General features: G+C 39.6%; 1 protein-coding gene across 1 annotated transcript in view; it reads right to left on the reverse strand.

Moving 5' to 3' along the window:
- Positions 1–24,859, reverse strand: part of FBN1 (fibrillin 1) — a 252,580-nt gene that overhangs the window by 87,153 nt on the left and 140,568 nt on the right. Inside the window, exons 13-28 of the mRNA XM_067746257.1 lie at positions 24,361–24,486; positions 22,605–22,727; positions 19,251–19,373; positions 18,005–18,157; positions 14,345–14,398; positions 12,628–12,753; positions 10,114–10,239; positions 9,430–9,549; positions 9,070–9,207; positions 8,179–8,229; positions 6,409–6,534; positions 4,180–4,407; positions 2,354–2,479; positions 2,106–2,234; positions 1,162–1,287; positions 933–1,058 (exon numbers count right to left, since the gene is read on the reverse strand). Of these exons, the coding sequence (XP_067602358.1) occupies positions 933–1,058; positions 1,162–1,287; positions 2,106–2,234; positions 2,354–2,479; positions 4,180–4,407; positions 6,409–6,534; positions 8,179–8,229; positions 9,070–9,207; positions 9,430–9,549; positions 10,114–10,239; positions 12,628–12,753; positions 14,345–14,398; positions 18,005–18,157; positions 19,251–19,373; positions 22,605–22,727; positions 24,361–24,486 (2,001 nt within the window). The remainder of the gene's footprint in view (positions 1–932; positions 1,059–1,161; positions 1,288–2,105; positions 2,235–2,353; positions 2,480–4,179; positions 4,408–6,408; positions 6,535–8,178; positions 8,230–9,069; positions 9,208–9,429; positions 9,550–10,113; positions 10,240–12,627; positions 12,754–14,344; positions 14,399–18,004; positions 18,158–19,250; positions 19,374–22,604; positions 22,728–24,360; positions 24,487–24,859) is intronic.

The following is a 24,859-nucleotide window of genomic DNA, read 5'->3' on the forward strand; positions in this document are numbered from 1 at the left end:
CTTCATAATATTTATACTGCAGTTGGGGAGTTAGATGAACACAACATATGGTGTGCCCCACACAATGCAGGAGAAGTGCTGGGCGCTAGAACGTATCTTAGTGACAACAGTGGGCATGTGGGTGAAATTCTCTGGGTCACAGATTCCGTTACAAACTTGACATTCAGTTTGGCTGAGGTTCCAGTCCTTTTCAAGGACCTGAGCTGGAGTTCTGAGTTGTCCTGAGCCATGCTTCGGAAGAATTTGGGCTGATTTATGATTCTGGGTAGAAACCATGTGAGACTTGGCAGTTCCACATGGGGTATACCTCAAACCAGGCAAAAACTGGCTGTTTCTACAAAGTTTCACTTTGACTCTAAAGCCATGGGACTTTCTGTGCCGCTCTTCCCAGCACAACTAAACCTCCTAAGGGCCAGCCACAAAGCAAAACGCTTGTCCCACAAAACCTCATTTTTAAGGACTGCCAGACTTGGCCTGTAGTGCATTGTAAGCTATAAACATGCTATGGTCTTCTTCCCAATAATTATTCTTTGGAATCTCTGAGCCGCTCCAAACCACCTAAGGGTGGAGATCACACCCTAAGCTTTCTGTCTTCCTCCCAGCACTCACCAGGCTGCGTTTATTTCAGGCGGTACTTAGTAATCACTGGCTGGTGTGCCTGGGTGTGCATAGGCAGAAACAAAGCGTGTGCTACCGTTCACTAGTCAAAGCAGCATGGGTCAAATTATACTTGCTAGAGCTAAAACACTGTACAGCCTTCACTGAATTGGTTCTTTAAACAGATGGGGGAGGTGAGATCTAAAGATCGTGAGCCACCATGAGAAGACCTTTCCCTCCAGAGAAACAGGAAAGATTAAGTAAAAGTAACTAGCGATGGAAACAGAACTCGAAAGAGACTAAAGAAAATAAATAACATACCATACAGAACTTACCAACACAAAACAGCCTGTCGGGGGTGGAGTGGTAGCCGGGGTTGCAGGCACACTGGTACTTCCCTATGAGGTTCACGCAGCGGCCGTGGGGGCAGAGGTGCGCGCTCAGTTCACACTCGTTGATGTCTGTATAGAAGATGAGAATACCAAGCACCCCGCCGTAAGCCTCGGACTCTGGCAGGGGTGTGGGCCGAACGACTGCCGGCAGGTAAGTGGTCTTCCTCCTTACCTATACATGCTGAGATGTTGGGGGACAGCTGATGGCCAGGAGGACATTCACAGCGGTAACTTCCCTCGGTGTTTAGGCACACGCCTCCTCGGCACAGCAGAGGATCTCTCTGACACTCGTCAATATCTGCAAAGTGGAAATGACCCCTGTTGAAGCTGTGGGTGGTCGTCCTGCCAGGGCCCCACGGCCAGGCCAGTGCACTCATTGCCCAGTTGCTGGGAGTTCTGGCTGCTAATGGCTCACAGGTGTCCTTGTTGGAGAACCGCTATCCACCTCACTCAGAAATGCCCGGGAGGTGAGAAATTACACCCCGCTCCCATGCTGGGGGCTGCCCATGGCCAATAACTGCTTGAACTGACGTGGGAGTATAAAATCTCAGCCTCCTGGCCTCGAGGTGGGACAGCCCTCGGGTACTATTCACACTCCAAGGCCCCTGTGGGATCAGGTTAAAGCTAAAACCCAGTCGAACAACTTGCTTCTCTTCTTCCCCTGCCCTAAGCTGCTTCCCTCACTTCCTTACAGGTTCCTCCTAAGAGCACCCCCTCAAAAAATACCCCCATCTCAGTCCTGTTGCTAGGGAACCTGATCTAATGAAACTATCTTAATCAATCTCCTTTGCTAAAAATGATGAACAGAAACCCTAGAACGTGACCCCTAATATAGCTTATGTTTGAATTGTTCTCTCTTCCCTGGGGTGTCTATTCCAGGTGTTAAACTCACTTCTCAGGGACCCATACCTGGTGTCCGAGGCCACCCGCTGCCCCAGAGCATGAATTCCCTCATTCCTCCCACATGTCAGTCTCCCTCTGCCACAGTCCAATGCGTGACTCACTGGTCAGGAGACCAGCGCACTGGGGGAGCAGGAAGAACCGACATAGGCGATGAGTCACCAAAGCTTCTTGGAATGTTTCTTCCCTGGGCTGATCAAATGGTCACGCACTCACCCATGCAGTTCTTCATCATCATGAATCCACTTTCGTAGCCTTCATCGCACTTGCACTCAAAGTCCCCGGGGGTGTTCACGCACTGGCCTCGGCCACAGAGGTCGGGAGAGATGCGGCATTCATCGATGTCTGCACAAAAGCAGCAAGTGGCAGCAGATGAGCCTCAGGATAGCTTTACTTCTTGTGGCAACATGTTTAAGACCAAGAGTTCCAAAGGGTATCCCTCCAGGGTGAGCCCCTTCACTGACCTGTGCAGTTCCTTTCTTCAGAATCCAGAGCAAAGCCACTGTCACACCTGCACTTGAAGCTGCCGATGGTGTTTCTGCACTTGCCATGGGTGCAGAGGGTGGGAATCATCTTGCACTCATTGATGTCTTCAAGGAAAATTAAATGTGGGAAAAGTCCATAAGTGACCAATTAGGAGATCTCAACACCCCATTTTAAACCCAGGAAGTTAGGGGGTCTTGGTCATACTCATTTTAAAAAATGTGTGATGATCCATGAGAAATAGGACTTTGTAAACAGATCTAGACTTTTAAACTTCTACATTTTAGAAAGTATTATTGAAGAAGTAAAGAGTGGGTTTATTTGGACTTCTAAAAGCCCAGCACACACCAAACGCTGAACTATTTTCCGAATGAAAGAATAAGAAATTCTAAACCACTAGTGTCTATATGTAAGGCAGGTGGAAGATTTTCAAATATATTGTCCTACAGCAAGCAATTGAGTATGTAGTGGAATGAGATATTCACTTAGCTTTCTGATGCTTTTTTTTAATACCTAAAAATAAGAATTTCAAAGGAGATGCCATTTATAATTTTAACTCCTTACAAGTGACGTATACTATTTAAAACATGTTCTCAAATAATGTGTACTAATTTAAAATATTTTCTCAATTAATATGAAGTTTGCGTTAATATAATTAATATGTACAAGAGTTTCTTGAAGACTGCATATGTAACATGTAATTTGAGTAATCTGAGTTTCCCCTTTTAGGGGCCTTTCTAAAGCAAGACCTAGAGCTCAAGAAATACAAGTTCATTTCTACCTAATGTCATGAGATACAGAACTGGCAGATTAAATCTCAAGAACATCTAGTCCTTCTGCGGTAATGGATTGCCACAGCTTTTGTAAGCAAATCATCCAAGTTCCTTTGAATTTACTTAAGAGACATTTTAGAGGGCCGTCTAGAAACTGTCTCTCTAGACAGTACAATTTTAACCCCAGGACTTCTTGAACCAAATGCTCAGTAGAAAAAAAGTCTACACTTTTTAATATAAGGATAATTAAGTGATATTTATATACTCATTTCCCACTTTTAGAAATTCATTTAGTTATGAAGTATAATAAGTAGGTCCAGACACAATGGGCAACCGACACAAAACTCTATACTGAGAACATAAGCTGGGCCTCCCTGAATAATCGGAATTCTGAGAAACCAATTATGATTTTTCCATATGCTGAAGTAAACAGGGTCTGTATCATTGTGCATAAGAAGTTAACTCAATTTTGGAATTAGATTAAATCTGTAACTTCCTTTTTTTTTTTTACATGGGTTTTATATTATAGCATAAGAAAATAAAATTTGAACTATAAGTCACTGGAGTGTTTGGCATAGGAATGAATTTTGCTGTATTTGGACAAAGAGGACCTGTCACTGGGTCTCTCACACCATTATCTATAGTCAGGTGGACCACAGTGACTTGGATGCTTCAAACCAGCAGATAAAGGTTACCTCTAGGGCTTTAGTAGATGGCATAAACATCTCCCAAGAAGATTTTTCTTTCGTTTATGCTTAGCTTTAGGATAGTATTAAAATCTATTTAATGCTTAACAGTGACTACACGGGAGAGGCAAGTGACTCAGGAAGTCCTGAGATGTAGAAAAAGAAAATCCGTGACAGAGTGAACATTTTGCCATATAAAATTCAGAAATCAAAGAAGGCACGCTGAAATGATCCAGGGATGACCGCATTGATGACATTCATTGTAATTCTGTCAGTGGAACTCTGTGCTCCTGAAAATGCATCCTTTTGACCTAACAGAAGAGTAATCAACCACTGAAACCACTGTACCTTTGAAGAAAGGCTTTCCATTTGTAATTTCTTTTGTGGCGAATCCGGGTCCTCTGGGACAGAGTTCCTCGTACTCAGGTGTGTTCCTCAGGGGACACTCCTCGCACTCCTCGGTCCCCCAGGCTGCCCCGACGGAGCAGCAGCAGGCGTCCATGCGGTGGCGGCCAACCACGGGCAAGGTGCACTCCTCATCCTCGTACCCCAGGAAGCAGGTTTCCAGGCGGATATCTGCCAGAGGGAACGAACGGAGGGAAGCTGAGGAGAGCTGCTGTGTTCTCACTGCCGCAAACTGCCAATGTTGTGTTAGGCAAAGCACAGGACACATAACGATTTACTACAAACTTATTGACTGAAATTAATTTTTTTCCCTCCAAGGAACCTAGGCTTGGTGGTGGGTTTTCCTTCTTTTTTTATGGTACGCGGGCCTCTCACTGTTGTGGCCTCTCCCGTTGCGGAGCACAGGCTCTGGACGCGCAGGCTCAGTGGCCATGGCTCACAGGCCCAGCCGCTCTGTGGCACGTGGGATCTTCCCGGACCGGGGCACGAACCCGCGTCCCCTGCATCGGCAGGTGGACTCTCAACCACTGCGCCACCAGGGAAGCCCGGTTTTCCTTCTTAATAAAGACTCTTAGCTGGCAGCTCTTACTTATGTGCACCTCTTCTTGTGGCAAGTATCATTTGAACTCTAGTTATTTTCTGATAATTCTACATAAGGAGCAGTATTCAAAGAAATCCTGCAATGCTCTTTTGGGAGATGGTTTCTCCCTGTACCTATTTTCTCCCTATGCCTATTACCAGTGCATGCACTTCATGATGTCTTGACGTCTCTCTAGCTGAAAGCCAACTGCAGTCTTTATTGCTGGAGAACATCTCAGCTAGCACCAGCACCTTTTTCTCAGATCCACTTCATTTTTGGAGAGGTGGAATAGTAAACTCTGAAATGAGGACTGCCCTACTTGTGATTAAAGAGGAAAAAACAGCAAAGAAAAGCCATCCACTCCTCTTCTCAAGTATTTCTTTCACCTCAACATGTGCTTTTGTGCACATTCTTCTGGATACTTGTGGGAGTGTGAGCTTCCTTTAATGTTAGAAGGCTACTGAAGCCTTCTGAGCAACTTCACATCTGGGTTGCCTCTATTAATTAAGATGGTTAATTTCAAAATGAATCCTAAACTAAACACTGGAGCATGTTTCAACTGAAGAACCTGGAAAAGCGTTCTCATTACATGCTGATACCTCCTAAACAAAGAAGCTGAGACTCAGAATAGGATTAACTGACATCCATAGTTATGAAAAGACTCTAGCCTCTGAATTCCAGCTTTTCTATTCTGTATTGCTTACATTATAAACCATAAAGTTTTATATTTAAAGGCTGATTAATCCTAATTCATAAAGGATGCAAATCCCTTAACTGCATGCCACTCTTTCAACCACCTACAGTGGTCCTTCACTAAAGATGCTCTTCAGAGTGGTTTCAGATATACAACATAGCTGAGCATCACTTCCAGAGTCACGGACTCTGAAACCGGTGATCCAAAGGACATATTCCTGGTAGTCAGAAGCCATAGTAGTAACACCAGAATAAGCCTAAGACCCCGCAAGCATGACTGTGGGATCTCAAATCTGCTGCCACTGTGAGTCCACAGGGCGGCTTTCTAAGAATTCAGGGTTTGGTGTAAAGTCTCTTCCACATCATTGTCACTTGGGTTCTAGCAGTCGTCATGGAGAATCTCATCATGGCTGATATTGACAACAGCTTTCGTTCCCTCAGGTTCACTCCTCAGGCTGTTACACTCTTCAGTCCTGATACCCACAAGAGTTTCCTGCAAAGACCTGTCCTTCTGGCTTACAGCAGCCCTGCCTAGCAGGCTAAGGCTACAGTTTCCAATTAAGCAAAAGTGTTCTACTTACCAGTCACCTAGAATTCTCTGTCCATGGCCCATGGAGGGCAGATTTAAGAGCTCTATTGTTATCCATCACAGTTATTGTTCTAAAGAACTAAAGTTCCTCTTCACTGACATGTTCTCTACTCTTTTTATAAAGAATTAATAAAGAGCTGAGTCAGGAAGGCTATTTGCCAAGGAAACCACAATGCATCCTAATAGAAATGCTGAATTTGGGATGTGTGTGTGTCTGTACTTAGAACCAAATATTCAGCTCTATCTTGTTAACTGAGTTTTTAACAATCATTAAGAAATATTCATTAGAAAAATAATGAACAGTATTTACCTAGGCAAATCCTCCCTGTGGCATCCAAAGTCATCCCACTGGGACACTGACACTTAAATGATCCCTTAGAGTTAACACATAAGCCATTTTTGCATACTCCTGGGAACACTTCACATTCATCTATATCTGTGAAGGAAAAAAAAGCATGAAGTTAATATATCTGTATAACATCATTCTACTTCATTCCATTCATGGAGTCATATTATTACCACAACTGAAAATATCATTTTAAACCTGATAAGTTTACAAAACTAGTTTGCCTCCAAATAATTCATGTAGAATTTCTGGGATGTTTGAAAAGCAACCAGACTGAACCCACCTATTACCAAAGATATAACAGTTTCTCATCAGTCTCAGGGAGTAATTTTTGAGTTGTAAAGACACGGAGCTGGTGGGAGTTCTTGGGGACAGGTCTGGGTACTATAGACATCTCAGGTAAGGCTCCCAGGGGCCGTACAATTAGCTTTATGAGACCAGAGGGCTGCAAGTGAGTAGAGAAGCCTGGTCTTCCAAACTAGCAAAGAAGAAGTAGCTTGAAGATGAGCATAGAAAACAAATCCATCATCGAGGAATATGTGGGGCCAGTCAAGAGTCTCCTTTGAGAAGTGCTGAGACATCCCAAGAAAGTGTGTATCTAGTTCTAACTCAGCAATGGTCTCAGGCTGTTCTGTCAAAGCCTTGGTGGTCCCAGCTTGAGTGGTGGAAGATGCTCATGTTCATTCATTCATCATTCATTGCATCTGTCTCAAATGTACTAGTCCTTCCCAGTCTGCTTAATGGAGAGCATTATGTTCTCTGCACATTTTTGGGGGAAAAATATTCACCATCAAGTTAACCCAAAGAAAGGCACTTACTTGCCAATGCCAAAAAAGGGGAACGTTAGTCAAGAAACTCACACACACTGTGTCTCTATTTAGAAGAAATAACTTTCCAAGCCAGGGATGTTGAAAAAGATATTCTAAATCTTTCCTCATAAGAGAAATAAATTGGGAGGGGGAAATTTACCTTCTTTGGATTGTTTTGTTTTGTTTTGTTCTGACCACTTGTGTACCAAAATGTGCTGCTGAGGTCAGATAACTTATTAACAGTGGGTCTGGACCAGAGACAGGCCAAAGGATTCAGTCATCATTTGGAAAGCAAGACCTTGGGTGGGGGATGTAGTGTTCCTCTTTATTTTAACTGAGAAAAAAAGTTCATTTCATTCCACATATGGGACTAATTGCTGTTTTAAAAATTTTTCAGCTGCTGTGTCATGTCAGGTTGTGTTAGTCACCCTGACCTATGTCTATCTGGGACTCCATGAGAAAAAAATCACAGGAAACTGGAGAGAATCCATATAGACTTTCAAAAACGAGGCAATAGAGTATGTCCTTCTCATCATCTGTGACCATGAAACAAACAAACAACAACAACAACAACAACGACGAAAAACCAGGACAAACCAAAAAAATTGCAAATTTTATAGCCTCATCAAAAACTTCCTTTTCTGTCTTCCTCATAGGTAGCAGTTTGAAATTGTAGTCACTCAAAACTATGGTCAACCTAAAGCATTTTCAGCCACCCTGCCCTTTGGCCACAGTGATCTGACGCTGGCAATAGCATATATGCTTGTGAAATTCACGTCTGTTACGTTCGGCAGTTCTCATTATTTTTTTTCCCCTGCTACACATTTCTCACTGGGAAGTTATATGACAGCTTTATCCAGTCCAAGTTAACACAAGCATTCTTCATGCACACAGAAATTTATGATTTATAAATAATCATAAATACCTTCACACTGTGTTCCTTTAATTCTTGAATAGCCTTTACCACATATGGGATCTGTACCAAAAAACAAACAAAAAGCAAAAAACAAATCTGAGATAATATCCAGACTTTGTATGACACGGTATAAGAAACACGAAAGAGGACCTTTAACACGAAATCGATTTTATTGCTATGAATAAGTCTGAGACGACAAAGTGTCTCTGAGATTGCATAGGTGAAGGAGAAGAATGAAATGTCTCCTTGAATAAAGCTCAATTCATCTGAGATATCCTAAAAGACCCAAAGGTACCCTAAAGATCAAACTCAGGTGATGACTAAGAAGGAAATTGACTCGATTTCTCTCTTGCTATTAGCCCTAAAATATGAATCACACTATAGGATTACTGTAACATGGATGTGGAAAACAAAGTCTAGAACTGGAAGATCTCATGCCCTGCAGCATTCCCACTATATAAATGCACACATCTATATATCTAAACATTGAATCAGCAAGGCTCTCAAACCTCAGCTTTGCAACAACTTTAGTTTAGTGATGAACAGTGGTGCATTTACATCAATCATGTTGCGGGGAAGAAAATCTGAGCCTGTAAAAAGTTCAGGACCCCTAATCATGAGGTTCCTGAGAGAGCCAATAGGAACTGCTGATCTAGGAAAGCAACTCCAGATAAGTACATTACAGTGTGGTGACGGAAAACAATAAATTAACCAAATCACATAAAATTATTGTCCTTGACACTTCTCTTAGTTTCCTATTCAGCCACATGTTTCATTGAGGTCATCAGAATGAAATCTTCTAAAATGCTCGTGTGAACCTAAATGAACAAAGTTCTTGGCTTCCCCTTTCCTAGCAAAGTGCCCAGTGGGCACAGGAGCTGCAGCACCTGCTTCTCTTACCAACTTGGCATGGGGTGCACGGACTCCCCCAGGCAGCACCAAGGGACGAACAACACTGGGACTTTAACGTGGCTCCATTGATGTTGATCTCACATCGCCCATCAATGACAGTCTGCCAACAAGTGCCCTTGATGGTTTCTGCAGGGGCAAAGGGGTGATGATATTTAATAGACCATAGAATCTATATCAAAAATTCAAACATGTACATTGGAATTACAGCAAGAATAGCATCATGAAACAAGGAATAATGATCGTTTAAAGCTTTGTTCTTCCATACTGAAACCCTTTTGCAATAAAAGCAGACATTAAATACAGCAGCACTGATAAACATAGGAAAATCATTCTCAGAAAGACAAATACCTATGCAGATGGTTTTTGTTGGATCCAAAGTACTTTCGGAAGAACATTCGCAAATAAAAGAGCCTGGGCTGTTCTTGCAGACTCCATTAATGCAAGGACTTGATTCACATTCATCGATGTCTGAAACAAAAACAGGTCTACATTACTGCTAAAAACTAGTCTTGGGCACAAATGAATATTTAAACTTTGGTCTCATTTGCTACCACATATTCTTCATTAGATAGTAAAGCTGACCTAGATAGATTGTTTTTTCTAGGCCAGATGGAATGCCAAAAATAATAACCGAGCACATCTCTACGTTCAGCACATGGCTGAATCTTTTTATTCAGAAAACCTGGAGCAAATGTAAGTGTGATTTCTGAATTACTAACTCAAATAGCACATATCTAATATTTTCTTCATCTATTAAATGATGGCAAATAAAATGCCAGTTGTAGGCAAATACAAATTGAATACTTTTAAATGGCATTTGAATGCAAAATAAATGGCAAATAAAATACCAGTTGCAGGTAAGTACCATCAGCAGCTTACAAAGTGCATAGGAGTGTCATTTAGGATCACAGAATCTCAACGAAGTGACACAACTGTCTAAAATAGAAGTGACTCTAATTTACCTTCGTGGTTTTCCAGTGGCATTCCAAAAGGCAGCAAAGTACATGGTATAAGAACAAAAATACATCTTACCTTCACAAGTTTTTAGGTCAGGTTTGTATATAAATCCCTTGGGGCAGGTACAGACAAAACTTCCAGGAGTATTTCTACATTGTCCATTGTCACAGAGTAGACTATTCAATACACATTCATTAATATCTGGAAAACCAAAAAACATAAACTTTTAAAAGATCCCATCCTTTGCATGCAATTTCTTTGCATTTTTAGGCTAAGTTTTTAAGGTCATAATGATATGATTAATTCAAGGAAAGAGGCAGAGCTCCTCTACCATTGATCTTTGCTGAAATTACCTATTTTAGGAAAATAGGGGCTTGAGCTGATTATCTATACTAGGTATCTACAGAGTCTAAAGTCACCAGACACTATTGAATTCTCTTCTTTCTTTAGCAGGAAGAAAACCTAGATTTGCTGGAAATCATTAATATTTATATAATTGTTTCACTGTGCCAGAATTAAAAGGACTAATCCTATTGTTTTAAGGAACTAAATAAATATTTAGAGAGTATGGTCCATTTTTGATAAGTATTAGTTCCAGGATGGGTGTCTCTTCTTTAGAATAATTTAAGTGGTCTCCAGTTATGTTTATAAAGTATGAAGCAATCTGCAGAGTTTGTAATTGTCATGAGGAATTTAGACTCGAGATTCAGAGAGCTGAGGAAAATTCCTTGCTTTCAGCTGAATCACAGGCAAGTCTGATGCAAAACCAAACTTTCAATATGTATAACTTAGATAATTTAGGAAATGTAGAACTTAAACAGTTTGTTACACCTCTTTGAGCTAAAGTACATCACTCAGCCCACAAAATAGACTGCATATTCACAAGAGACGTTTTATACATTGAGAGATTCTGCTTAGATTACCATTTGACAAGCCAGTAGCCCTTACATAAAGGATACATAAATTCAGCACTGGAGAGCTGCATAGGTTCACAGCAGTAAATATACTTAAATCAGCAACTAACAGTTGTTCCTCGGTATCTGCAGGGGATTGGTTCCAGGACACCCCCCGCACCAGGTTACCAAAATCTGTGGATGCTCAAGCCCCTTATATAAAATGGCATAGTGTTGGCATCTAACCTATGCACATCCTCCCATATACTTTAAATCATCTCTAGATTACTTATAATACCTGACACAATGTAAATGCTATGTAAATAGTTGCTGGTGTATGGCAAATTCAAGTTTTGCTTTGGGGAACTTTCTGGAATTTTTTTTCAAATATTTTCAATCTGAGGTTGGTTAGACACGTGAATGCAAAACCCGCAGATATGGAGGGCTGTGTTTACAAAGTTCTTAAAATATGGGAAAATCAAGTATAAAGTTATGTATTGTCTGAGCAAATAGCATGCTGAGAATTCTTTCAAAATCATATAAGGAATGCTACTACTTCCCAAAAAGGTCACTATGGCAATTCTTAAACTTTGATGATGTCAGAAGAATCTGGAACTTTAATCTGAGGAACTGAAGATTAAGATATAAAATAGCCAGTCCCTGGAACTCTGTGGGAAGTGGCTGGAGCGGATCTTTGATTCCTAGCTTCACACCTCTGAACATAATCTGAAACATGAACATACTTCTGACCTGATGATAATGGGTCCAACTTTGGAGTAGACACTAAAGCACTGAAGGAAGAATCCCTTCTGCCTCCCAAACTCTCCCTTTTGCGTGATTTTTGGATGAAGCTAAAACATCTCTGTGCCTTTCTGGCCTGCCCAGATAAATAATGATTTTTCATGTCTGCCAATGTAGAGAGGCTCCTACAGGAAAATGAAATAGTAAAACTTTTTTTTGAGTTGAGTCTAGTTTGAAAGTACCATGTATGCTCACATAACAACTGTACCCCCAAAAAAGGGGCCCTAAAATTAAGGGTGTGAGAGAGAAAGAAATCATTTTTCAAAATTCAACTGTAGACCATAAAGAAGGAAGGGCCAGGTTTAGGCCAGCAATAAAAGTTAGGGAGAGAAAAAGAAACCTGCAGTCGAAAGAAGAGGGTTTTGTGATAAACCTGTGGGCTCCCATGACCTGCTTCCATCCTCCATTTTTTTAGGTACTTGCTTAGCCTGAAACTCAGGTGAAAGCTGATTTAAATGGGGGGGGAGAGAAGATACTTTGATTTACTGTGAGTTCTTTTTATGTGAGTACAAATGCCACATAGTTAGAAGGAAAGCAGGTGAAAATGCTCAAAGTAAGATTTCTGCTGTTTTGAAAATAACTGCTACATCTACTTTGTGCATAATGACAATTAGCAGCGCCCTAATAACAAAGGCATCTAGTAGGGGCAGCACTCGGCTTCAACCTGTGCAATTAGAGAACTGCACGCTGTATGAGAGGGACAGTTGCCATGTTCCATCCTTTACATAGTTAAACAAAAGATATAACTTGTCAGGATTCAGCTATGCTGACACCCAAAGTGTAGCGCATCCATTTATCCAGTCCTTTAAGCTACTCAAGAGCAGTTTCCCTCAAGCAACAAAAGAAAGAATGCATGATGCATGAAATGTCTTAGAAAACAGGTGAAACGTCTTACCAACACAATTTTTCCCAGATGAATCCACTTCATATCCTGAATTGCAAATACATTTGTAGGTCCCACGGAGATTTTCACAAATTCCATTTGGGCAGATATCAGGGTCTAATGCACATTCATTTATATCTACACCACAAAAAAATTCAAAATCATTAACATTCTAAAGTAAACATCAAATGAGCTATCAAAAAATAACATTACAATAACTGTAAAGACCTTAGGACCTCATGAAAATAAAGTTTCTCCTTGATGAGAAAGTTGATCCCTTTTTCTCACTACAAGGTAGTCTGACTCAAGTCTTCCTTCCACCAGTCCGTGAGAGGAACTTGGCATCTGAGCTAGAACTACAAGATTACCAATCCTTAATCAAGAGGAGAACTCCTGGACTTCTTCTTGTACAAACATCAAGGTGGAAAGGTTGATCAAATACAGAGCCCAGGTTCCTACAACTGCTCTCCCTGCCATCAGCCTGTCCTTCTTCAGTCTACATTCTACACTGCCACCAGACTTAACGGCCTCAAAACAAGGTGACTGTGTCATTCTCATGGTTCAGACTTTCGTAGGTTCGACAGTATTCTCAAGATTAAATTAAACTATGAACTCTTTATTCACTTTAAATCTCTTACTCTGCCATAAACACATCATGCCCTCTTCACTCTGCATGGGGAATGTCTGGAGCAAACCTACACGTTGGTCCGAAGCTTGCTCAACCACCACCTGCTCTGGAAAAGCCTCTGCTACTCTGTCCAGATGAGGCTGGGTCCTCCTCTTCCGTTTGCTGACAGCCTGAGGAGAGCTCTAATAGTCAAGGGTGATGCCGAGTGACAGTCAGTGAGTGGCTAGTCTCAAATCTTGTTGCCCGACTCTTCTATAAATCAAGGTTGACCTTTTTTTTTTTTCCTTATCCAGGTACCTATCACAACTTATTTATTCCCCACTAACTCCTTATTCATTATACATTTCCTTACTTGTCCTCTTTTCTCCTCCAAATATCCACCTCGCCCTTTCTTTATCCACACATAATAATGAAATCAATCAAGAGAATGAACTGACAATCAATTGAGTCAGTCTATTTTTTCCCAGAACTCTCTTGAATCAAATCATTTAGTTTTTTATTAGTAAAGTAATCCCTTCCTCTTACTTGTCACCCATTTTTACACTTGTTCCAATTCTCCCGTTTAATTTCTTTTATGGTACCAGTATTTCTCTACTTCTAACTTCTACACTTAAACATTTCATTTTCTTCCAACTCAGTTCATTGCTATCACCACCTGCTACAAAACACAAGATGGCTCGCTACTGCCATCTGAGAATGACTGAGCACTTGACCATTAAGAAAGTGTTCAAAATGTGCATAGGTTCAATTGAGCTCGTAACCCTGAATTGTACTCGATAGTGGTAGATCCACAGGAGGGCCGGGCTGCCCCTTCTCAGGAACGAGCCACCATGGTCACTGTATCTCGTTCACATCAGTGACCCTGGGAGAGCACCCAACCCTTCAGTAATGAGTGCCACACCCACACCCAGCAATCCCAGGACCCGCTGTGCCACAGCTGTTCTGCCACTGGGGGCTTCTAAGTGTCCCAGGTAGATCAACGCGGTGATGGCCAGAGAGGGGGGTCGGACCAGATTGGTGTAAAGGGACCAAGTGGAAACCCACAGGAAGGCCCAGTGCTGCCTCTGCACATGCTTAGTAAATTTCAAAACAAGTCCTTACCACTGCCTGCTGACGTCATTCCTGGCCCACTGCTGCAGAGCGCCTGATATTCCGCTGCAATAAATTAACAGATAGTAAATGATTCCCTTGTTTGCAGAACAGGTCGATCCTGCCCTTGGCTTTGCACATCATTTCCTCCAAAGTGAGTGGAACTGAAATAAAGTGGTAAAGGAAAAGGAGGCATCTCCTAGGGGAGTCACACCAGGCTCCCATTTTAAAGGCTCCGCAATCACCGTGGAAAACGACTTATGAGGATATAGGCGACTTCCAGCAATTCCTCGTGCAAGCACTTTCGGAAAAGGTGTTTTTCCTATGGCTTGATTTTTTTCACCAGGGAACACTTTACACTTACAGTGAAATGTGTCTGTTAAAATGTGGTTTCTTAACTGTTAATAAAACTCTCTCCCACCATCTTGGAAATAAATTCTTTTCTTAGTTCGAGCTATTTTTTTCAGTACAATCAAGTTCTTAACGTGTTCTCATTTCTCTCTGCAAATTCTCTAGCCTCCCCTCACAAGAATAACACGGTATCTACACTTGCATTTACGTGTATTTTTAAAGTTAATATTTATCAGGATGCCAGATTCATTCTATTATATAAATCCATAGGAAATGTATTGCATAATGTTAAAACTGGATCTTACTGAAGAAATGGAGGTATAGAGAATATGTTCCCAAATTTGTGATGGAATCAAGATTTCTATTTCTTAAAATTGATGCAATGCTTTATACGCAATTCCAACAATATTTAGATAAACCTAAGAGTGAATGATGGAAATGGAGAACTAATAGGAACCACACTTAATCCCAGGAAAAGAAACGAAGTTTCCCTTAGCTGCCCATGGTTTCTGGCAACTACAGAATCTCATGGTCAAATGCAGATCAGTTGTGCTTAGGTGGCAGGAGAAGTGAATATTAGGGATGCTGCTTTTTTACATAGGCCACCTGTACCTCGGTGCTGAAGCAGATAGTTCCTATACCTCCACATTCTAGAAAACTGCATTCCTGATGACAGGGGATGCAAAGGAGTTATAATTGTTTATAGATTAAAAGATGAAGGTTGACTCCTTCAGAGCCTCTGTCTTCTACCAAACATAAATTTGAGAAAAGAGGTGAAATCCCTTAATTTTAAAATCATCTTAAAAGGATCCAAAAAGGGAAAAAATGGGAAGGTGGCTGCCACTGTGTTTGAAAGCCAGGGACTGGCAGCAGAAAGAAATACATCCTCTTTATTCTCTCACATCAGCAATAAATTAAAGCACTTGTGAAACAGTGTAAGTAATAAATCAGGAAAAACAAAATCATGCCAGTTTTGCTGAAAGCAATTTTATAATTAGTGTTAAATTAGCTGATGCTTAGCCTACACGGAAGCAAATTATTGTCATTATTCTTTTCCATTTGGGCAGGATCCGGTACTAGACTCTGTAGTGAATTCAGATCAGCATGGGTTTGAATGCTGATGACAATGCTTATTGCTGAGGGTCTTGGGAGCAAGCCCTTTCCCTCTTCTAGTTCCCTCTTATATAAGTGTAGACAATGATACCCAACTCACATGGTAGTGCTGTAGATTTCCTGAGAGAACATGTAAAGTGCTCAGCCCAACTCAAGCACTTAATAAATGGTAGGTGTTGCTAAGCTAACTCAGTGTTGTGCCATGGAGACAGGGGAATGAGGACAGAAGAGAAAATTCCTAATCATTACTCTCCTGTAGCTTTAACTGACGGATTTCTACAAGGAGTAACTGCTCAGCAGCCAGTGAGATGTATCTGGAAATATAGTTTATTTGACTTCCAGAGCACAAAGATGAACTTTAGATGTTAAGTGGTTAGAATTTCTCATTAAATTGACTAAAGATATTCCTTCTGGATATTTCCAGTCCCCTTTAAAATCCCTCCTCTCTCCTGAAATAAGGGACATCCTACATTTCAATCCTTCATGATTTGGCATTTTCATCTCTCAGAGAGGTGGAGAAACCAAACGGGATGGAACTATTTCCACATGTGGACCACTTTTGTGTAAACTGATTCAAATATAAAACAGAAGGTAGTAGAACTGAGCTTCAAAATGTAACTCTCTTTAAGCTTTACTGCTTAAAGAAATTTGGTTTCTTTGGGTCATCTTTTTAATTTCATTTTCCTATGTAGCATAAGAATTCTCTGGAGATGTAATTGGGGGCCAGAGGAAAATGTAAAAACAAAAAACTATATGCACCAAGGATCCTGGATTCTAAGCTTTGGCTATTCTACTCATTCAAGACACGGACAAATCACCTATATCCTTGTACCAGTTTTTAGGATACCCATCTATCTTGTAAATTCAAAGTATGCAAGGAAAGTACTTTGAAAAATTAAAGTAACAAACTTTACTTTAAAAGGATGATATTAATAATATACAACTATAAAGTTGTGTGGAAGTATCTTTTTAGATAGAATTATATTTGTATACTATATAATCGAAGTATTATTGCAAACATATATTTAATTGTTAGTAATCATATATGAAATGACTGGGTGAAGCAGTCATCCAGAATAAAGCTTTCTTTCTTTAACTGGCATTCCCCCATTTTAAAGACTTTTAAAGTCTTCTACTTAACTTTCTCTAACTTCTCATAATACATTTTAATTTCTGTCTGATTGCAAATATTATCATTTTCAAAATGGCAAATGTTTAAAAATTGTGAGCTCGTCTTTAATAGATAGTATCTAGGCCAGAAATGAACTAACTGAATCTTAGAGGTAAACCAACCAATCAGAGCTACACGTTTTCAATATTAGGACTTATTCTATTTTAGGACATTAGAAGTCAACTGTCAAGCTACCTTAAAATTACATTCAAATGTTGACAGTCTATTGCTTTCATTTCAATAAACTATTCTTGCCTTACAAACAGAAATAATTTACAACTGGAGAGGATCTTCTGGATTACCTAAGACAATTCATTTTGTAGATGAAAAAAATGAAGATCCCTTTTCCATATTATTCTATTCCATAATTGTTTACTAATGGAAGCCATCTCAAATCCTTTTGAAATTCGGTGAGAAAAATTCCTAAATAAACAAAAATCCACAAAAAACTGAACCTCCAATTAAGTAATGTGTCTGCCTGCGGCTGGGGAGCAGAATTCTGACTCACTGACAAGTTTTCTTTTCACTATGCCATGTCACTCAAATTGAGAAAAACACTTTTTCCCTAGAGTTGAATAAAATCATTTAGGAAAAGCACACCCTCAAGCAGCCCGAAGGATGTGAACAAAATTCACAAATGGCCTTTTGGAAAAAAGTTGGAAACCTTCAGGTCATCTGAAAATTATTGACTTTTACACTCGGTAGCATCCTGCTTTTATAATAGTTCCTACAAAATGTAAACACTGTGAAGCTACTGTAGAAAACAAGGCAAGTCGCACACACCCTAAAGAGCATGACTATTACGGAGGTGGAGGGGTTCAGATGGGAGGCATGAATGTGCTGCCTAATCCAAGTGATGGCTGGGCCTGTGAGGAACAGCTGAGCAGAGGCTGAGCAGCGCCTGCCAAGACCCCAGCAAGGTACATGGCGCACCTGGAGAGCAGACGCAATCTTCCCCCGTGACTTCCAAAAATGCAAAGACTGCAGATGGTGGCGGAAGGCTGGGAGTACTAGGGCATCCCCGTGACACCACATACCTGAATTCTGTGAAGGACACGGTTGGCAAGGTTCCCCAAAAGCATACTCGGTGCTGGCGCAACAGCACTCAGATTTGGTAACAGCACCAAACAAGGGTTTGACACACTGGCCTCTCTTGTATCCACCGTAGCATGTGCTCCGCATGTGTGTGTCTACACAGGAAGAAGCATCTGTCATCATACTATCGCTTCAAACAGATGGGAACCCCCCAGGTCAAAGTTGAAGCTGGTTTTATTTAGCCATTGTCCCTGTTCTAACTCACAGAGAATGCCTCTGGTATTAGGTCCCAATAGAAAACAAAACGAAACAAATCATTCTGCATTCAGCTTCCAAGCACTGGAAACCAATTACTAGCCTCTTCCGGTTCTCTAGGGACTATTATGGTTTACCCAACTGTGAGGTCCTTAAGGGCTAGGATTATACCTCACTCATTTTTTTCTTCCCCAGGAGTGTACAGAGAAGGCACTTAATAAATGTTGAATGAATGATGGATGACCATTCAATCTCACCTTATGATAAATAAGATCTTTATTAGAAATACAGATGACCTCAAAATAAACATGCAATTATTGAATATCTGAATTAGATGTACTTTCAAAAAGGAGGATGTTTAATCTGTAAAAGGTTCATTTATACAAATCTGCAGATATTGGTCTAACTAAGCAGTATCATCTTTACCACCAGGAGGGGATTTCCAGCTATGTCCAATCCTCTCCCAATTCAAAGGGTCTACCGACTACCTTTCTTAAAAGTAATTTGGAAAAACTTTGTATCTATTTATCAACAAATCTCAAACTCTTTATAAAGCCACATAAAACTATTATCATATAAGTTTCTTACTTATCCATATCCTCCTTTGCATTCTATACCTCCCTTGGAACATTTAATTCCCTAGATGAAAATGAAATGTTCACCATGAGATAATGGGCACATACAGGTCAATTTCAAAGACCATTATCAACAAAGGAGGGTTGGAGAAAATTGAGGACAGTTAGGTGATTAGGAAAGACAAGGGAGAAGGAGAGGTGGGGATTCCCTTGGTTTTCATTGATCTCAGCTCGTCTTTCTATGCCTTAAACTAATATCCATGTCATACAAGAAAAGAACTGACCCTGTTGGTTTGTTGCCCCACAAATATTAATTGTATCATATCTGCTACAGTCAAGTACATTTATTACTGACGGATTTTATTGACTGATAGAGGGTGGATCTCTATCGTACATCTAGTTACGGCTTTAACCTTACCAACACACACACGTCCATCCAGACCAACGGCCAGTCCAGGAAAGCATTCACATCGGTAGGAGCCGTCAGTGTTGACACAACGCCCATTCATGCAGATCCCAGGTGTTTCACACTCGTTAATATCTGTGGTGGGGAAAAGCACTTATTAAAAATAAAGCGACTTCACACAACGTTGTAAAGAAATTATACTCCAATAAAGATGTTAAAAAAAAAGAGAAAAAAAAATAAAGTGACTTTATCTAAAGACATAACATATTTACAGTTCTAAGACTTGAAAATAGGGAAGATTTACAATAATATGCAGCGTCAACAATAAAAGCTCAGTGAGATGCATTTCATTTTCCTTTGAGAGAAAAGGAACAAAAATGGAGAGAGATAAACTGTCTGAGTTTATTTCTTTTCCATAGAAAGCTATTTCAATAACATTCTCCTGAGTTTTTTTTTTTTTTATCCAATGTAAGAATCACAAAGGCAAAAACAGAATTGGAAGAAGAAGGAAAGTGACAGCTAAAAGACAAAGGGTCTTGTGTAATGTTTCACATGGCAATTTTTCCAGGACTGTCAGAAATCTAGCTTGATAATAAACTACATCTTTGGCCTGGGCAGGAAGCTTCTCCTTTTGGCATCCAACACCCAGACTGGTGTCCATTCCAGTATCACTCATGCCTTAACTCTCTGGGAAAATTAGAATGGCATGAGGAGACACAGAACTAAAGCCTGGATGGAACACCATAAAAAAGGAACAGAAAATGAATATAGATGATTTTGATGACAACTCCTAGCCAACAACAGCACTGTAAGCAATTGGAACCCAGCAAAGAAAAGTCTCTCTTAAGCATTACAAATATTTTATAGTATCGTATGTGTAAGCTTAGGGAGGCCTGGTAAAAGATTTTATTGGGCACATACTAATAATAGCAGATACTTTTCCCCCTGAACATGGTACCAAACATGTTCTATTTCCAACATGGAAACAGAAATGGTACCAAAACTGTTTTGGAAAACATATAACACTTAGGAACAAGTCGTTTTATAACAACTCCTTTTATAATATACAACTGGTGTAGGTGAATATTTCCTTTCTTCTGACCTTAAAAAGGCAAATTGAGACTGAAACACCTCTGCGTTTTACATAGCTTGTGTTATCTGGCACAAAATATATTCAGATGGTCCAAGATTCCGTGTACAGATTGTATTTTAAAACAGCAGTTACATTTAAATACGTGAACTCAAACTGGTTCAGTTATTCAGGTCACCTTTTTGTTCAAATCGAGATCTACAGTAAAACAGTGGTGACTACAGCCTGAAATGTAATCCAAAGGTTTTTTACTGGGGACAGCGATGGAACATAGATCCAGAGGGCGTTGCTCAAAGTGAGTGGCCTCCACCTTCAGAGAGTGATCAGGGAGACCAGGCTGTTCATCAGATTAGTTAACTGTAGCGATTAAATTAGCATTGTTCATTCAGCTTTGAACAGTTACATCTTTGTGGGATCAGAACCAAGTGTTCAGCATGAAGAGAAAATCTTAACCCATGATATCAAGAGAAAAATGATGGAAAAGAAATTCAGCATACAAGAAATGTTTTTCTTTTTTCTTCCTTTATTCTTACTACAAGTGTGTGTATTCCGTCTTCTCTATACATCAGAATAAAGACGACACAGGTAAGAATATGGAGCATTTCCCCCCTCTCTTTCTCTCCAGCTCTGATTCTTAAGCCAGAATGTTTAAGTCAGAGCAGACTTTTAATCATCAGGCACTTTCAAATGACTGGAACAATCCATTTATCAATAAGATAGTAGTTCACTGATTGCGAACAGTTGCAAAACCGGGCTTCACCTATGAGGTCATAATATCTTCTGAAATAGTTACAACAGCATTATCTATTGGCCACCCTTAAGAGTCTGTGGCCTGGGTCACTGGCAGCCTATAGGTACTGAAAGTGAATCTTAGCATGCTCTGTGCATAGGTAAGAGAGAGGAGTGTGTGTTCTCAGAAAAGTTCTGTTCACAAAGGGACTTTCACATTTCCTTCTGTTATTTTGTTTGGAAGCCTAGTTCCAAATATTCCAGCAATCATTCCCTTCCCCTTTCTTTTTCACTTGTACAGCACTTAATCTGCACAATTTGGTGCTTTGTTGTATGCTGTCTTAACATTTCCATGCGTTAATCTTGTCTCCCCAACTATAAGTTCCTCCCAACACATAGCTCAAGAGCATGGAAACCAATTTCCTACTTCAAATTTGAAAACAAAAAACAAACAAACAAAAAAACCTTTCTCTTGCTGTGAAGGCAGATTTCCATGATATTAAGAGCTATTTATGTGAAGGTCATAGAGAATGTAGGTAAACAACCAAGGGCTAGAAGCTCTTTTAAGCCTAGAGAAAATACACATCACGCTGAAGACTTAATACAAGGACTTAATACAAGGGCACCCAGAGAAGAGGCACCATAGGACTTTTTCTTGCCTTCTCCATCTTGAAGAGCCTGATGCTCTCTCTACCTTCTACATCTGAAACTATGGTTTTGAGTGTCATATTTTAGCAGATTCCCTGGATCTATTTTGAGTATGAGGTTCCTTGAGAAGTCTGGTTGCAGCTCAGATCTTGGACACAAGGGCAATAATTACTCATCCTTGACCGCATGAGGCAGAGACACTAAGCACAAATTTAACTTCTTCTCCTGATAACTCCAGTTATCTCCCGATAACTCTTCTCAGGACCCCAATTCTCAACAGCACAAATAAAAATCTTCATTTTGCTTCACTACTTGGAGCAATAAGATTATTTCAAAAGTCACAAAGCTAAATAATGGCTCCTGGTTCCTGTATTTCTTCTGCTTAATCCTGTTTCTCTTTTTTGCTTCTGTGATTTGATAAAGCTTAAATAAATTGTGTTTCTTAAGGTATCTGGAGGAAATTATGAAGAAGAGATCACCGCAATAAGAGTCTACAATATTTTGTCCAGGTGGAGATGTAAGAGGTGGCAAATGACAGCCGTCAAGAAGCCAACTGTCATTATTCCTCAACTGCAAGGAAGAGGCAGAACTCAGCTTATTTAAAAAGATGCTCACAGCTGTTGGTAGTCCAAATGGTAGTTCAGCTTCTCATTCATTTGCTATGGAGCCTATCAGGCTCCTTTGAGAAGACACCAAACACTCTTTCTGAAGTAAGAACAGCCTTCTGGGCATAAATCGTAGCTCTCTGGATGGCTGGACTTAAGAAGGAGTTCCAGTCAGGTTTCTTAGTACAGAGTTAGGGGTACTTTAAATAGGGAGAATCAATAAGGAAAGGTGGTAGCTCTAAGCAATGTAGAGAGGAGAAAAAACGGGTGAAGAATATGATTTAGAGCACAAACCTTTACAATAACGCCCATCTGATGCCAGCTGAAATCCAGGTTTGCAAATACATTTAAAACTGCCATCTTCATTGATACACATTCCATTAAGGCACATATTCCTTATGCTGCATTCATCCATATCTGAAAAATACAAAGGATATATTTTCTTATGGCCAGAGGAGTAAGCTTACAAAGGAAGCCAACCTGGATCAATATAATTCTGTTTCGTCACATTTCTTTACTTTTTTGTTATTATTGTCTAAGGTTAATTTTCATCCAAATTATAGCTTACAAAGAGAAGAGTGGCCATATGAAATACGTATCTCAAGTTCTCAATTTTTGACATGTGCATGCAAACTATAGGGCTAAATTTATTTTAGGACATGTGTGTATATATATACATATATACTTACACAAGCATATACGTATATCTGTAATCTGTATATGCACGTATATGTGTATATGTATATACACATGTATATGTATTAGACTCAATATATATCTATGAAATTTCATATAAATATATTTTTCATATAAATATATATATGAAATTTAACTCAATAAAAGCTACCAAGGCTCTTTTTAGGAAGAGCAGTTTACAAACTGAAAGGTGTGTAAACAGCCTGATGGTTATATTTACAGATCCACATTACTTCTAATATACTGCAAATAAAAACAAAATCGAAACTAAGAATGAGGAAATGTATTTAGGCTACTTCTTGATTCTTTAAAAAGTAGAAGCCAGAGAACTGCTTGCAGTTTGAAGCAATTTTAAATAGGGATAGGAAAAATGTATTTGTAAAGTGCAAGACTTGACTATAGAGTATAGCCATGACAGCTAACCTTTAGGATCCCTTGAGCATACAGGTATTTCTTTAAATTCATCAGCTATTTTATTTAATATTACAGCTGTCTTAGGAGGCACTTGCTCTTCTAGACACAGTGTGTTTTCACTTACGGGCTTTAGTCAGACCGAAGTAATTTATGATTTTTTTCTTTTTTAAACAAGACTCTATCCCAACTGAGAATTTTGGCATTAAGTCTTTGAATTGAATCACTGAGATAATATTCTGCCAAAAATGTTTCTAAGAACAATTTTGAAATTCCTTTAATGTATGAATAGATTCTTGGGATCTTTCCCGAAGACTTTGGGAAAGATGATAAGGAGCATTCTTCCTTTTTTGCTAAAGGTCTGAGAAGTGGAAACTCATCAATAATTGTCACATTTTCAATTTAGGGGAGAAAAGGCAGGGAAAAAGACAAAATGAAACACAGCCCAATTCAAAGTGAGGTGATTAATTCAAGAGGCAATATAAAGGGCTGACTCTCGCCAACATTTCTCTCAAATTTTACATTTTCAGATACTCCTTAGTAATATTTCATTACTACAGACACTTGAAACAAAAGGATTATAAGTGACTGAAGAATATATGAGATTAGGTGTGTCCTATTTTTTTTTAATGTACAAATTCTGACTGCATAAAATTTGGAAGTAATGATTTATGCTACAAAAGTTTCGTCACCAGGAATATTTAAATAGCAAGCTCTGCTCCTATATTTACAATGTTATTTGACTCACACAAATGTGAATTAAAGGAACTAATACTGTTGAAAGTTAGGCATCCTCCCAGATAACAATAGGTGAATATACATTTGATACTTTGACCTTTCACTCAATGTTTGACTTGGCCTTGTTAAAGACTTTTGATACTGAAACTGCAATGGAATAGGGGAATGACACGATTATACTGTAATTATTATTACACTGTATTACCTTCACAGTTCTTCCCATCACGCGTAACATGAAATCCTGCATTACACACACAGTGGAAACTGCCATCTGTGTTGATGCAACGTCCGTTATTGCAGATACGGCCATTCTGTAAACATTCATCAATGTCTAAAATCGAAGTCGAAAAGGAAGAAATAGCTTTATTTAGGGGATTTTAAATTATTTTATTTCTTCCTCTCACCATCTCTAAACTCATGATCTTAGTCTTGGGTTTTGATTACTAAATAATATTCTTCAACATAAACTCAGTATTAAATAATATAAAATTTAGGGTTACTAATAAAAGTTTGAAAGACATGTGAAAGAAAAAAATGCCAACATAATAGCATTCGGTTTAACTTTACTTTCTAAGAAGACTCCCTAAATCTCAGTTCTGTAAACAAAATAGGTTCTTTTTCACCATTTTCCTAGGTAATTCAATGAGCCAGTATATATCATTATTTACAATGAACTTTGGCTGGTGTCTTTTAAGACATGATCA

This window comes from Pseudorca crassidens, chromosome 1 (genome assembly GCF_039906515.1).
Source record: "Pseudorca crassidens isolate mPseCra1 chromosome 1, mPseCra1.hap1, whole genome shotgun sequence".
NCBI classification, from domain to species: domain Eukaryota; kingdom Metazoa; phylum Chordata; class Mammalia; order Artiodactyla; family Delphinidae; genus Pseudorca; species Pseudorca crassidens.